General features: G+C 47.8%; 1 protein-coding gene across 2 annotated transcripts in view; it reads right to left on the bottom strand.

Annotated features, from left to right (window-relative positions):
• Nucleotides 1–12882: 12882 nt before the first annotated feature.
• zip (myosin heavy chain 10) overlaps nt 12883–14788 on the bottom strand; it is an 87242-nt gene continuing 85336 nt past the window's right edge. For both annotated transcript variants that reach the window (XM_084604063.1, XM_084604062.1), the window contains one exon: nt 12883–14580. In XM_084604063.1, the coding sequence (XP_084460189.1) occupies nt 14451–14580 (130 nt within the window). In that variant the 3' untranslated portion in view covers nt 12883–14450. The remainder of the gene's footprint in view (nt 14581–14788) is intronic.

The following is a 14788-nucleotide window of genomic DNA, read 5'->3' as shown; positions in this document are numbered from 1 at the left end:
CTATATACGGCAACTATGGATCTGCGTGACATGCTTAGTCTCTATAACATTCAATGTTTCACAAAGTCTGTCCGAATTTATCCATAGCCCCTAAGAAAGTGCCCAGGATGACAGTGGAAAATTCACGCTTTGTTCTTCATTTAAAAATATTCACCAGTATGCTCAACTCGGGGTCTTTATATTATTCCAGTTGACGTGAATCTCTGAGGCCGAACAACCCCGGCACTCTATTCCAGCGACCACGAAGTTCAAATTGTTGATTAAAATTGAATTTTATTATCGCTCAATACGTCTTTCTGGGCCTATGAACAGTAACACAGCTACAAAAATACCAACAACGGAATTTTGCAAGGTCCGAAAATTTTGTGAAATTGTTCCCGCCGTCCCTACAAAACTCTGGACTATCAGCAAACGTCTGGAACATTGTAATAACGACAGAGAACGTTCACTTCTTTGAAGAAAGGTCTGTCAGCCAATAACCTCTACAGTCTGCACTTCTTCGTGGTTAGAGCCTTAATTTGTTTTCCGCTACGAGACTGTTTTGTGCTGTCTGATGGTGGCTTCGGCTGACGGCACTCATGGAGTACTGTTGTAGTGCCTGACAAACTAACACCGCCACAATCGCAACATTTCGCAGTATGCGCCGGCGTCTCTAGTTAGCACTACTCCCCACGCCATTTGTACGGACGTAGTATAGCCTCCGAGACAGATAAGAGTCTCGGAGGCTATGCAGGAGTGCATAGAAAACTCCACGAGTGCCGTCAGCCGAATACACCATGAGACGGGACGAGAAGCTCATTTCTCGAATTGGAGAGCAAAATTATTTTAAAGTGGAAACTCTAGTTCTGCAATGCCAAACCTGAAGGTCTTCTGGCTCCAAATATTTTACCTTGAACTGACACAGATGCTGCGCCCAAAAAGCAGTTTAAACAAAATATAAACAATCGCGAAATGCAAAGGTGGCGTGACCTATACCTAAAAAACCTAGGTGTCCACCGAAAAGTGAGATACCGCATCTTCCGTTTTTACCAAATAAATTTTAAATGCAGGGCAGTGTTTAAGACGGCTGGCAATGAGCCAGGCTGCCTGGGTCCGAACCCGAACGCCTACGGCGTTTTGATGGAGGCGAAGCGGAGAGGCGGCTGTGTGCTGTGCGTTATTGAAGGAAGGAAGGAAGGAAGGAAGGAAGGAAGGAAGGAAGGAAGGAAGGAAGGAAGGAAGGAAGGAAGGAAGGAAGGAAGGAAGGAAGGAAGGAAGGAAGGAAGGAAGGAAGGAAGGAAGGAAGGAAGGAAGGAAGGAAGGAAGGAAGGAAGGAAGGAAGGAAGGAAGGAAGGAAGGAAGGAAGGAAGGAAGGAAGGAAGGAAGGAAGGAAGGGAAGAAGGAAGGAAGGAAGGAAGGAAGGAAGGAAGGAAGGAAGGAAGGAAGGAAGGAAGGAAGGAAGGAAGGAAGGAAGGAAGGAAGGAAGGAAGGAAGGAAGGAAGGAAGGAAGGAAGAATTCACACAGCCTACTCTTTCAGACAAATTACTCAGCTGTACCAAAACATAGTATTTACCCCCACCCGTGTAAAGGGTTAACGAGAGCGGAGGAACGCGTGTTAGTTCGCCTCCTTGCGAACACCATGATGTGACCGGCGTCACTTAAACACTTTGGCAATGCCTTCACCTGGGAGTGCCCGCACTGTGAGGAAATGTCCTCGGACCTCTTCCACATGTTGTGGGCGTGCCCCCCCCCCCCCCAACCCTGCCTTTGCACCTAAACGAAATCCCCACCCTGGAAGACTGGGAGGTGACCTTACTCGCCTGCTCCGACCTAAAAGCCCAAAAGGCGTTGGTCAAACGAGCAATGGCGGCAGCGGAAGCCATTGGGGTCCCGTACTAGGGACTCCACCTAGTGTTTGTGAGGGGAAGGGCACTAAGCCTGACCCCAGAGCAACCTCCATGCACCTCTACCTTTTTTATAAACGTTTTCATCACCACCACCCCGCCGCGCTGCTTAGGCATTGACTGCGAGACTAGAATTGTGACAGATACTGCGCCTTTTCTTTGCTGTCAACTAATTTTAAACGCCGCTAATGCCTGCTGCACTGCGTATGCTCTGTGGTGCGGTGTTCGATGAAGCGCCAAATGAAAGACGCCGCACGGACGCCTGGATCGAACGCCCGGCGGGGTCAGCTTCGTATATGGGTGGATGGATGGATAACTTTACTGTCCACAGGAAATGGAGGCCCCCTACTCCCCACACCCGGCACGCAGGCCTAGAGGACGGGGGCCGAAGCCTCCGTGACTATAAAGGCTAACAAAAAAAGTTTGTCTCTTCGCGGCCTCGGTCCCCAGGCGAACGGCTTGTTGCTTGATCTCCTGGTGCCATCACCAATCGGCGACGTCAACACCGGTCATGACGTCCTGATCGGATGTGACGTTATTATCACTTCCGGTTATTAGACATCACAGGATTGACGTATGATGACGTCACATCCAGTCGTGACGTCACGTTCAATGACGTCACCATGTAACGGCTATGGACTTTTGAAACGTCTAAACATTACTATTGGTTAGTGATAGTTAACCATGACTTGCACTTTCTGAGTACTAGTTAATGTCTGGTTAGAGTTAGTTAAACATCCCTTAACTAGTAACTGATTGATAGCGATAGTTACGATGACCTCCAAATTCACGGGTTCCTATGGGCATCTGCTTAACTATTTTATTAGTCGCAAATTATCACTAAATTATCTTGAAAATGCCTTAAATCATGTTCCGATATCATCCGATTGGTTTTGATTAAGTATCGATTCAATGGTGATTGACATATGCCCATATAAGGTATGCATCCGAAACGCGGACACATTTGCTAAAAGAGGAATGAAAGAAAAGGAGACACTAAAACTTGTGCAAGCCTTCGTTCTCAGCCGCATTATATAGGAAAAAGAAGCGATCGGCTCCATTATTCGACAGTCCTTCAAAACGACACTCGGTCTTCTATTAGTACGGCTACCGAGGAACTCATGCAACTGGGAATATATAACGCATTAGAAGAAATGACCGAAGTGCACCTCACGGCACAGTACGAGCGGCTGACCGCAAACATCGACTGCTAAAATGCACGTTCGATTAAAATTTTGTGAATCCCCGCTCAGGTAGACCATCCTGGAAACGAGGCGGCGCACCAGTATGCCCGGGGATTCGTCGTAGGCCGGGTGGTTTACCCCTAAAATCGGCTCGCGAGAGAGACCCCACGTACAGAGGGATTAAGATTTGGAACAAAAACAACTGACTGAAATATCAAGAACCCCACCCTACACTCAGCAAATTACAAACACTGCTCAGAACAGACAAATGCTTTAATCCCCGTATACATAAATTAGCGCAATGGTATCCAGGCGAGTACAGCCCCTCGTGTTTCCTTTGCTGTGATCAGAGGGCAGATCTAGAACACATTATGTTTAAAAGTGAAAACATGCAACCACCGGAGTGCCTGCAGATTACGAATTCGGAACAGTGGGAGGCTTAGCTCTGATCTGGTTCAAGCCGGCAACACGCCATCACAGCCTGGGTACAGTGAACTATAATATTAACTAGCCTGGGCCAAGGCAGTCGTCGAGCGCCATCGAGCGACGACCACCTCTTAGGCGGCTTGATGTGAAAGGTCCTCTCACGAAGAAAGAACACATCAATTTCTCATCATCACCAATAAAGTTTTCTCCTCCGCCTCCGCTGACACATCTCGCGGACAACACAGTAACGCTTAGGCTTACTATTTCTCCAGTGTCCTCAGAACTTTTACTACCTAATTTTTATAAAATGAGGAAACAGCATGGTATCTGAGGCTGCTAGAGCTACGTGCTGACAAGGAGGTCTCGGACAGCCAAGTGTCACAACAGTGTCCAGGGCCCTCAGCTCAAAGTTTCTGGGAAAGTTGATCACCGACTCATTGTACCGGGGTGCTCGCTGTTGCTCTACAGGCTGAGAACAGCACGCCAAGCATTCGCCCAGGCCAGGCACACAGGACTGATGGCCGAGAAGCCACTATCGTTCTATCGAGCCGTGCTTTGGTTTAAACGTTGGAGTGACGCGGTGGGGGGGGGGGGGGGGGGGGGTGCTTCCAGACGTACGTAAACCTACTTGAAACCATGCCAGCACGCCTAATTAGTAACCGAGTGGAGGTTGTGAACGGTGGCTGTTCCTGGCCCTACGGGGCTGGGACGGTAGGTCAACGCCGCTTGCGGCGGGGGCTGGCCAGCCAACGAATTTTCATTTGTTGTAGGCCGTCCTTGCACCCGCCATCGCTTAGGTGGTGAACGACGGCTGTCGCGGCGCGCGCCTTTCTCTTCCTCTTCTTTTTCTTTGTTCTCTATTCTCTCTCTTCTGTCCGCACGAGGCAGCGGAGGTGGCTGAGCTACAGAGCCAGTAGCAGGCCCGTGCATTTTCTTTTCCTTCTGCCTACAGCCACAACAATAACGCCCTAGTGAGTTGCTGGCTGCATCCTGCGTGAATTATGAACAGCGAGCCGTGGTGCAGAAATGTAGACAGTGGGCTAGTAGCTCACCACCTAGTGACGTACGCGATATTGAGTGGAAGAGGCGTTGGCCCGTCCTAACGAGACAGCGCCTCGTTTCATGGGGTGTGATGACTAGTGATCGGTGCACTAACGGTGGAGCACCGAAAAAATAATTGGTTCACAATAAGGAGAAGGCGCAGTGTTTATCACATTTGTTTCTTTGGACACCTGAATCGCGCCGTAAGGGAAGGGAGATAGGTGGGACTGAAAGCAGAAAGAGAAAGAAGTGCCATAGTGGAGGGCTACAGAGTAATTTCGACCACCTGGGGATTGTTAACGTGCACTGACATCTCTTAGCACTCGGACGCTCGAAAAACACGGCAGCCGGGGGAGATAAGATACGAAACTCCCTCATACGCAACCTCAGCGAGGGGGCAGTAAACCAGCTGACAAACTACCTCAACCAACTCTGGGCCGAGGGCACAATCCCGGCCGAATGGAAACATGCAGAGGTGGTAATGATTCCCAAACCGGGCAAAAAATTGCAAATCGAGAATCTGCGGCCAATCTCCCTTACCTCATGCTTGGGAAAGCTGTATGAAAGAATAATTACGAAAAGAATCCAGCGGTGGATGGAACGAGAGCAAATCTATCCACACAGCATGTTTGGATTCAGGTCTAAGCTATCTACGCAGGACGTTCTCCTACAACTCAAGGAGGAAATCCTAACCAACATCCCAAAAACAGGGGAAAACGTGGTCATGGCCCTAGACATCAAAGGGGCCTTTGACAACGTCAGCCACCCGGCCATAATGGAGGGACTCCAAAATATAAACTGCGGGGAAAGAACTCACAACTATGTAAGAGCCTTTCTAGCAGGCAGAACAGCCACCATATGGCTGGGGGAGGTGAGAAGTCAGCCTTTCAGCACCCCCCACAAGGGAACCCCACAGGGGTCGGTGATCTCGCCCGTGCTCTTTAACCTAGCCATGATTGGCTTGGCCAAAAGACTGGAAGAAATCGAAGACATACAGCATGCCATGTATGCGGACGACATCACGGTTTGGACCAACCGGGGCACGCTAGAAGAGAAGCAGGAAAGCCTACAGAGAGCCGCAACATGCGTAGAAGAATACGTAAGGGCAAGAGGCCTAGCGTGTTCAACAGACAAGTCGGAGCTACTCAGGGTGGCGAAGAAACCTACGAAGGCGAACCTGGAAATCAAGCTCCAAGGCCAAAACATACCGGAAAAAAACGTCATAAGGATATTAGGCATGTGGCTGCAGAGTAGCGGAAAGTGCAGCCACACGATCAGCCTACTGCAAAAAACAACCGAACAAGTCAGCAGAATGATTAAAAGAGTCTCCAATAGAAGGCATGGCATGAAGGAAGACGACACCCTTAAACTAGTCAGAAGCCTGGTAGTCAGCAGGGTGACATACTCCCTTCCCTACCACCCGGCAATCAAGAAAGAAAAAGAACAGGCCGAAGCTCTGATAAGGAAAGCCTACAAAACGGCCCTAAACCTACCAAGAAACACCCCAAACAACAAGCTACTAGAACTGGGAGTTCACAACACCTTTGAGGAGCTGGCGACGGCCCAACTGGAAGCACAGCTAGAAAGGCTAGAACTCACGGAAACAGGCAGAAGACTACTGAGAAGACTAGGCTACCAGGCGGAAAACACGCCAGACCCAAACGAAAACATTCCAGACGAAATCCGGCGAACCCTCAGAATTCGCCCGATACCACGAAATATGGACCCCAACCTACACGCGACCAGAAGACAGGCAAGAGCAGAATACGTGGAGAACCACCTAGCTAAAAAGGCATATACAGTATATACAGACGCAGGGCTATACCCGAGAGACAGATACAGCACCAACACGAGGATAGCAGCAGCGGTGGTTGACTGCTCAGGCAACACGATCAGCTGCGCATCCGCGAGAGGAAGATCGGTAGTAGACGGAGAGGAGATCGCTGTGGCACTCGCAGCGGCCGAGGGCTATCGAAGAAACGAATCACAGGTTATAATTACAGACTCCAAGACAGCCTGCAGAAGGTTCCAACAAGGAAGAATCTGCAGGGAGGCCCTACGCATTCTCCTCGGCGCAGGAGCCTCGGGCTATAAAGCAACACAAGTAGTTTTCTGGGCACCGGCGCACACCAACATAGAGGGCAACATGAGGGCAGACAGCCTGGTTCGCGAAATCACGCACCGAGCCTTGCTGACAGAACACCTCGTGGACCCTGTGATGGTGGACCCGACGTACGCAGATATTTTAAATCACTACAGAGGCACCAGGTTAAAATACCCTCCGCCCCACAAGCGACTCACCCAAGAAGAAGCGACCAGCTGGAGAAGACTGCAGACTGGCACCTTCCACAACTTATACATTCTAAACAAAATGTTTCCCACACAGTACAGAGATAGCTGCCCCTGGTGCGGAGACAGTCCGACCCTATACCACGTCACATGGGAATGTAAACACAACTACACTTTCCACAAACAAACTAACCCGAGTGCGGAGCAATGGGAGGGCCTGCTAACCAGCTGCGAGCTCACCGCCCAAAGGGCATTGGTGCAGCACGCATGCGAGGTAGCCAGGACCAGTGGAGCCCTGGAATGAGGGAACCACCCGTGCTAAGGAGTCTCCAACGGTGCCGAAGAAGCGGCTGCAGGAAGACTCTCCGAGACTAACCAAAAGACCTCAATAAAGTTTTTTCACTCACTCACTCGCCGTTTTGCCTCCTGCAGCATTTTTTTTTTTTTTGCGCGTGTAAAGCCCTGAAGACCGGCGCCAACGCGGTGCACTTGAAAAACTTATCGAATGTGTTACTTATTGCGGTGGTGGTGAAAAGCTCTTATTAATATGAAGGCGAAAAATAAACGAAATTATATAGCAGCGTTGCGGGCGGTCATCGGTCTGCCGGTTGTGGCATCGCAAGGAGGTCCGCCGCTGTTTGAAGCCAGAAACCCCGCTAGAGCAATGTATCCAGCGCTGCAGAACCTGTACCTGCACATTTTCCTCTGGACCTATCTTTCAGACATGCAATAATTAAATGGGGAGGTACAGCTCCAGCGGCGCTGGTATAACAGATACCTTCTACTAGGACACGGCAGGCTTTTTTGTATTCTGTCCTCGAATATTAGCCTTCCTAAAAATAATAAAATGGTTGCACTAAACAGAGAACGAAAGAATTAATCTCGATCGCATGGGGAAAATTTTGATCCATGCGGAATAATTAGTTAACTAGACCCAATTAGGTCAAACAGACGTCGAAATAGCCAAAGGGGTAATGTCGACGTCCAAGGGCAACGTCACAACCGGAAGTCTCTTAATTCTTTCTTCCACAAAGTCCATGAAGAATTTTTATGCAGTCCCCAAAGCAGGTGCCACAGTGATCTCAAATGTTTTCTTTTACCAGTAATTGTCTTCAGGCTTAATTTCGTTCAGTGAATAGGGTTTAACGTTCCAAAGCAACATATATGCTATGAGAGAATTTCAACCACCTGTGGTTCTTTACCGTGCACAGGCATCGCAGCCCACAGGCACCTTACTAGTCAGTCCATTGAAAACCGGCTGCCGGGGTCAGAATTTGGCTCCGCGTCTCTGCGTCCATAGTCCACTGAGGGCATTCGACAAGGCATGTTGCCACCAAAAACCTCTGCTTTGTATTAAAAAGCAACATCAGCACGTTTTGTTTCACATAATGATTATTATGCAAGGCCTTTGCTATAAATCTTTCCTTTGAGAGACCGATGCAGTTTTTCCATGCTTGATGCAATCTTGGAACTTACCTGCAGTGTAGAGAAATGCATGATCATGATGTGTCAATCTCTCCAATGTTGAGGTTTTGCTCACAAGAACATATAGATCTGCATCTCCAAATGCTCGATCTCTATGCTTTTCTGACAAAAGGAACGTTTACAAGGTATCGGTTTTAAACGCACATCACATAGTGGTTGTCGCGATGGTTTGGTGCGCATGCTTTTTTTCTGTGAGCCGAAACTGAAACTAATGAAAATAAACCATATTGGAACCTGTGCACCTCTCCTTTGCCAAAAAAAAAAAAACTGGAACGGCACCAGCAAATCCTGTGCCTTAGATACTGTGTGATCCATCAAACATGGGAGCCAAAGTTCGAGGCTTATAGCTGTTTCAATATCCAGCACATACATTGCAGTAATTGAATTACAATAACTGTAATTACTTTTTCCAGTAATATGTAATGAATAACTTTTCTAGTCTGGTAATTTAGTAATGTAATGAATAACGTTTTGGTAGTAATTTCGCAGCAAAAATTCCTTTCGAAAGCGGAACGACGTGAGGCAGCCTGGGCTGACGTATAACGGATCAAGAAAAGGAGACTGGAGACAGGAAGGAGAAAGGAGGCGCAGTGTCTGAAGACCTCCTGTGCCCTGTGTAGCCGGGCCACTTATTGCGGCTGTCCTATGGGTACTTGCAACCTTTCCCCAAGCAGCAGGAGGTAAGGCGTCAAAAGGCTGCCAAAGGGAACGATGGTGCAAGACAACCGAGTTCAAAACTAGTTGGGAGCGCACAGTGCCGCTCCCCGTTGCGTCGGCTAGGCCCCAGTGGTGCCTGGTTACCACATCAGTATTGACGAATTGCAACAATCTACGCGTTATAGGCACCACAGGAATTCTGCTGCGATGTGCTGCGTAGTTCTGGATATTATACAAGAAACTTCGGTCTTGTACGTGGTGCGTGTTCACTAACAGACATTCGGGATAAGCCACTACACCGTAAGCGAATATGAAATGTACGAGGTTTAACAGAAGCAGTCTGGAATTTCATGCAAGAACGTGTTTATGAGGTTTCACTGTACCAGCAAATAAAGTATTTGAAACGAAACTGGGTCAAACTCTGTGCATCACATCAAAAAGAGCCAACTACAAAGTTGCAATCTTCATATTGGCCAAACTCCTTGCAATTTTTCATTCTTTGATCATATGGAGGAGCCCAAACAATTAATGCTCACTGTAACTGCAACACTCCGATTTCTGCAAAGAAACCTTAAAAAAGAAAAGACAGCATATGTTTACGTTATTGTCACCAGTGGTTAAAATGTCACCATGATGTGTCGTAAATGAAAGCTCTCCCGTCTATCACCTATTAATGAAAATGTTTCGGAATCGAGGAGCAGATTCCCTCAAGAATGTCATTAGCATTCATATTGTTATGGGGCGACAAGCCGATAAGTCAAGAAAAAATGAACCGAGAGAAGATGTTCCATGGCGATGATAGATTACGTTTAATGAATGTTGGTGGGAATAGCCCGACCGCACCACTGACCATTTCTTCCTCGTTTGTAACGTTACCCGGGGCCACTGAGCATTCGTCTATCGTGGACGAGGAAGTTTATCGTTGAGATCCATGGCATGACGATGGGCATGACAAGATGCTTGAAGATAGAAAAGGAAAAAGGAAGAGGGCAACGGCTTGCTGCCATGATGATTATCCAATGAAGCCTGGCCCAGGACGCTTTCGCTGCACAGATGACCAGGATTCGACGGCTGAGTCCCAGGCACGCACCAAACGGCACAGGCGGGAGCGATGTCTTCACATGTGTCATTGTATCGGGACGGAGGGTTCATCGGGTCGGCGTCTCGGGTCGGTCGGATCTTTTGGTTGGGTATTACATTCACTGTCTTGTGATGTATCCTCACGTTTTAATGGTGGCTCTGGTCATTGGGGTCTTCACTTCGGGCTACTTGTAATCAATCGTGCCTTGTGGTCAGTGCGGTGGAACGGTGAGGTCGCATCGGGTCCAGCAGCTTGGGGAACAGCCAAGTGACGTGTCCCGGGAACCTGCTGCCGACGGTGGAAGCAGATGCGGGCCAGGATGAAAGGATAAATTACCCCGCACCTCAAATCAAATGTTACGGGGCGGCAAGCCGATGAAAACAAAAGAAAATCAAGAGGTGTCCGATGGCGATGAGACGTTTCATGAATGTTGGCGGGCCTAGCGCGACTGCGCCTGCCCACTTCTTCCTCGTCCGCAACAATAAACACGGGTCTTTCGGACCAAAAAATCGCGAAAAAATAACTTTTTAGAAAATGTGATTTGCGAAATCAGTAGCTCTGTATCTACCTATCTGCTAAGTTTTTCATCTCTAGGGTCGGTATTTTAGTCACAATGCCAATTTATATAATCGATGTCGCCCAAATTTGGGTCGAAAACGACCCCCGAAACAACCATTTTCCGCGAGGCATAGCTCCCATTTTGGGCGCGACACCGTAGCCATCTTGGTCTCATTCGAAAGAGCCGCCTTTCGTCTTCAAATTGCGGCCTCTGCTGTTTACATTCGCCCATTGGTCGCATAAAAAATAGCAAAAAAGAAAACGTGGCATTTGCAATCCCATTGGCTTTCGGGGTGCATGTGACGATAAGGCGTCACCGCATTGGTGGAGCTGGCTGACGGCGTCTGCTCGGCGCGCCCGAGCCGCGGGGAGATGGCGGAAACGTGACGCCGGCCGCACTTGGTTCCGAACCGCGAGGTGCGTTCACGGCAAGAATTCGTGAAAAAAGTGAAAAAAATAGTTGATTAATCATCTCAAGTGATGCCCTGCCCCGGCTGTGCGCGCTTAGGCCGACGAAAGTCGTGCGCCGAACGATCGAGCCTGAAGTAGGCCTAGTGCGTTCCCCAGCACGGGAGACTGCTACTGCCAGCGGTCGCACCCGCCGCGACGGTGATATCGCAGGCCGCAGATGAGCAGGAAGATAAGCTCAAAACAGAAAAAGCTTGAGCTCGCGCCAACTCCAGCAACGAAGCGGTAGACGGATTGTTTTCAAGACGTTGACGGCAGCGCGGCGGACAGTCCGCTTGGCGAGGCGGAGTTCACGATCGTCAGATAATAGTTTGCCGAGATTGGCGAAGCGTAAAACATAAGGCGGCGATATTGGCATTTAAAAAAGTGAACAGGGATAAGAAATCGCCGTCAAACTTATTCTCCAATGCGTAAACTGCAGGACACGTCGTCTTCGTAGAGCTCGCGGCGCATTTGCGCCGATCGGACCTCGTTCATAGTCCTTAGTGAATGCACTTGCTTCCAGTGCAATGCAGAGCACTGGGAAGCAGCAAACAGCTCTAAATTACATTTCTTTTCCGCAATAAACGTTCCTCACCGCGACCGCGGTCTTGATGCGAAGACATAGCATAACGACGTACGTAAAAAAAAGTCGATGCCTGCAGGTGACTCGCGCAGTCGAAAAAGTGACAACTGAGTGTGCTGCAACTGCAAATTAAAATGAAAGAGGCGACACTTGGATGTTGGAAAGCAAAGAGACTATATTCCTGGAGGTATCTAGCCATTTTAAATTGTAAATGTGTGCATTGCACCAGTGAATGTCCCTTAAATAATCCCGTTTCTTTTTTGCTCTTTTCTCAAAACATGCATTGTCGACCACTTGCAGTTTTGCGGCCTTAATATCTCGGCACCTATTGCAGATAGAGTAATAATTTCTTTTTCAGCATGAAGCCAAATATGTGGAGCACACAATGTTGCAAGTAATGTTTTAATTTCTTGTTCAGAATTTTTGAAATGGCTTTTTTTTTGTGACCATTATATGCTGTATTTTGAACTTTGTTATGCAATAAAACAATAATTGCTCAATCAAAAAACTGCTTGCAACATTGAGTTCCTCATTTTTTCTAGTGTCCAGTAATGTGTTCATCTGAAGTTTTTCTTCAGTGGTCATTTTGTAATTGTTCTTGTAAGAATTAGACTAATTGGCATAATTATTTCATGAAATACTTGGATCACAAAAGAAATAACTGCAGTTTTGGAATCTGCACAAAAAACTACACAAACCCGCCAAGTTGCATCAATTTTGATTGGTAAATAAGGAAAATAGTTTTAAGACCAGTGTCCCTCCTTAAATACCTGTAGTACCACGAGAAGTAAAAGAAACTTGTATACCATGCACAATTTCGCTGTTTAGTCCCCTTGAAATGCCTTTCAGATTTTTGCCAATGGCCAAGTTAACTACCCGTAGATAGCAAGCAGCAACATAGTCTGAGTAAAGCGTGCATTGGTATACACTGGCTTTGCTCGCAAACAATCATGAGGGCGCAGACAAAGCACTAAACCACTACTGTCGGTTCATCTCTCCGAGGAAGGGCAAGCCCTAAGACCCAGTTTAGAACAATTCACGTGCAGACTGCACATATTCAGCCTAACATGTTGGCTTGTTTACTGTGTGTATGGAATTTTTTCTGGACTCCATGAATAAAGCCTAGAACTGTACAGCACTAGGTTTACTTCTCTGCGTGCAAGAGAAAATTTGGTTTTGCTTTGTGGTATCCATATTCTGCAGGTTTTCTGTAAACTGCCCGAAAAAAATGAGCCATCACTGCGTTGTTCCAAATAATCTGACGCATTTATTGTTGCAATATTAAAGTATAACAATTCAAGATACAAAAATAACTCGACAGCCAAAACCTGAAGCATTCTGCACAATACGCTGCTCTCAAGGTAGGCCGTCCCCCGTACGAGAAAAAAAAATCTTAAAAAGCCCCAAAATGTTCTTGTTCAAAGGCGTCCGTATCAAAGATGCGGCATGCCAAATGCATGGGAGCGTTAATTCGTTCCATTCTCTAGACAACGACGAGAGACTTAGTTTTTGTACAAGAACGGACTTCGTCACAGAGTCTTATAACATTGTCTTCTTTCTATTAAACTCTCCCCACTCCCCTCGGGGGGTGTGGTGGTGTTATTCGCACGAACAACGGCATTGCAGCCGACAAAACTGGGCCACTCCCACAGTTTCTCCGCCTTATTCACCGGCAAAGCACCGAGCAAATAATAATGATAAAAAAAATGTCTTCACTTGCTTCGGAGGAAACACAGCCAGAAACACGCAATTTTTTTCTCCTCCAAGCGCACGTACACTTATTCACACACATACATGCACAAGAACGCGCACACTGGTATTCGCTCCCCTCCCTCTATTGCCACATTTAGGGGGAGGCCTTTTTGTTAAACTCTTTGAGGGAAACTCTTTCTTCTTCCGCCATTCGTAAAGTACACAACCGTACACTTCACACTACACCCAGCACACATCGAACGATGCAACAAATGGCTCAACAGAGAAGGAGGTAAAGGCGGAGAAGGGAAAAAAAAAAACTTTCAATTCAGTTATAACTGCGCACACATACACACATGCACACACAAAAGTAAGCACCGTTACGAAGTCAACTCATACTACCTTGCATGACTGTGTCGGTGTGTTAAACCAAATAAGCCTCCCTAGGCAAAAACCGACTGGCACAACCACAAACAGGATGCAACGGAGATGTATTGCGTCATTTCACTAGTGCCCTTTTTATAACATACGCACCTGCCGACACGGGACAGAAAAAAAAGAATTTCACGTCACGCAGACGGCAGTACTTATTAGAAAAAGCTAACAACAAATTTTTCCCACAAATTTCCAGCACACATAAAAAAAAGCGAAGCGCATCGCAAAACCACCGTACGCACACCACGTGTGGCGGCGGCAAGAAGGGCCAGCGACGCTACGCCGCGATTGTCAACGCCGCAGCAACCCAGATTCGGGTGGGGCGAGGAATGTCACTCCGGTGGACTCGTGCGCCCCACAATAGCAGGGCACAACTATAACTGCTTCGCACTAGTCATAGTAAGGCGAACAAATAAGAACGACAGGCACAAATACACACACGGGCCCAGAAAAAATCACGAGGCCACGACAAGGCGACGCCAACGAAGGTGCATCGTGGCAAAAAGAGGGGGGAGAGGAAGGCACGATTTCATCACCGCTGCGCCTCGGCATTGTGCATAGTGAAGAATCGTGGAAAGGCCTTAGCGTAATAAAGCTAAGCCTTTGAGAACATGGTTTGGCAAAGGGGGTGGTGACTGCATGGCTAAGTGACAGTTACACGACGACCAGTCCATAGTACGCAGCTCTAGGGCTGTCCGTCTTCCGTCAACGACTCCTCGGGAAGGGAGATTGGGCTATCGTCGCCAGTACCACCCGGAACGGATCCCCGCTTGAACATACGGCTCGTCGAGCCCCCGGTCGCGGCACCTGTCCGCCTGCGAGAGGATTTCTACTGGTTAGCGACATCGCTTCACACAGGAAATAAAGACTGCAATTGAGCTCAAAGGCCAACTGCCCTAACTTGCAGAGTCAGCAATAAAAAATAGAGATGCAAAATTTCAGAAAACTGTGAACGGATTGAAATTTGAAAATATAAGTTGTTTTTTTTTCAACGTATCTTTTTGTGAAAAACTGGAAATTTTG

This window comes from Amblyomma maculatum, chromosome 5 (genome assembly GCF_055883805.1).
Source record: "Amblyomma maculatum isolate TAMU_Amacu chromosome 5, ASM5588380v1, whole genome shotgun sequence".
In the NCBI taxonomy this organism is placed as follows: Eukaryota; Metazoa; Arthropoda; class Arachnida; order Ixodida; family Ixodidae; genus Amblyomma; species Amblyomma maculatum.
This window is presented reverse-complemented; position numbering and strand designations above follow the sequence as displayed.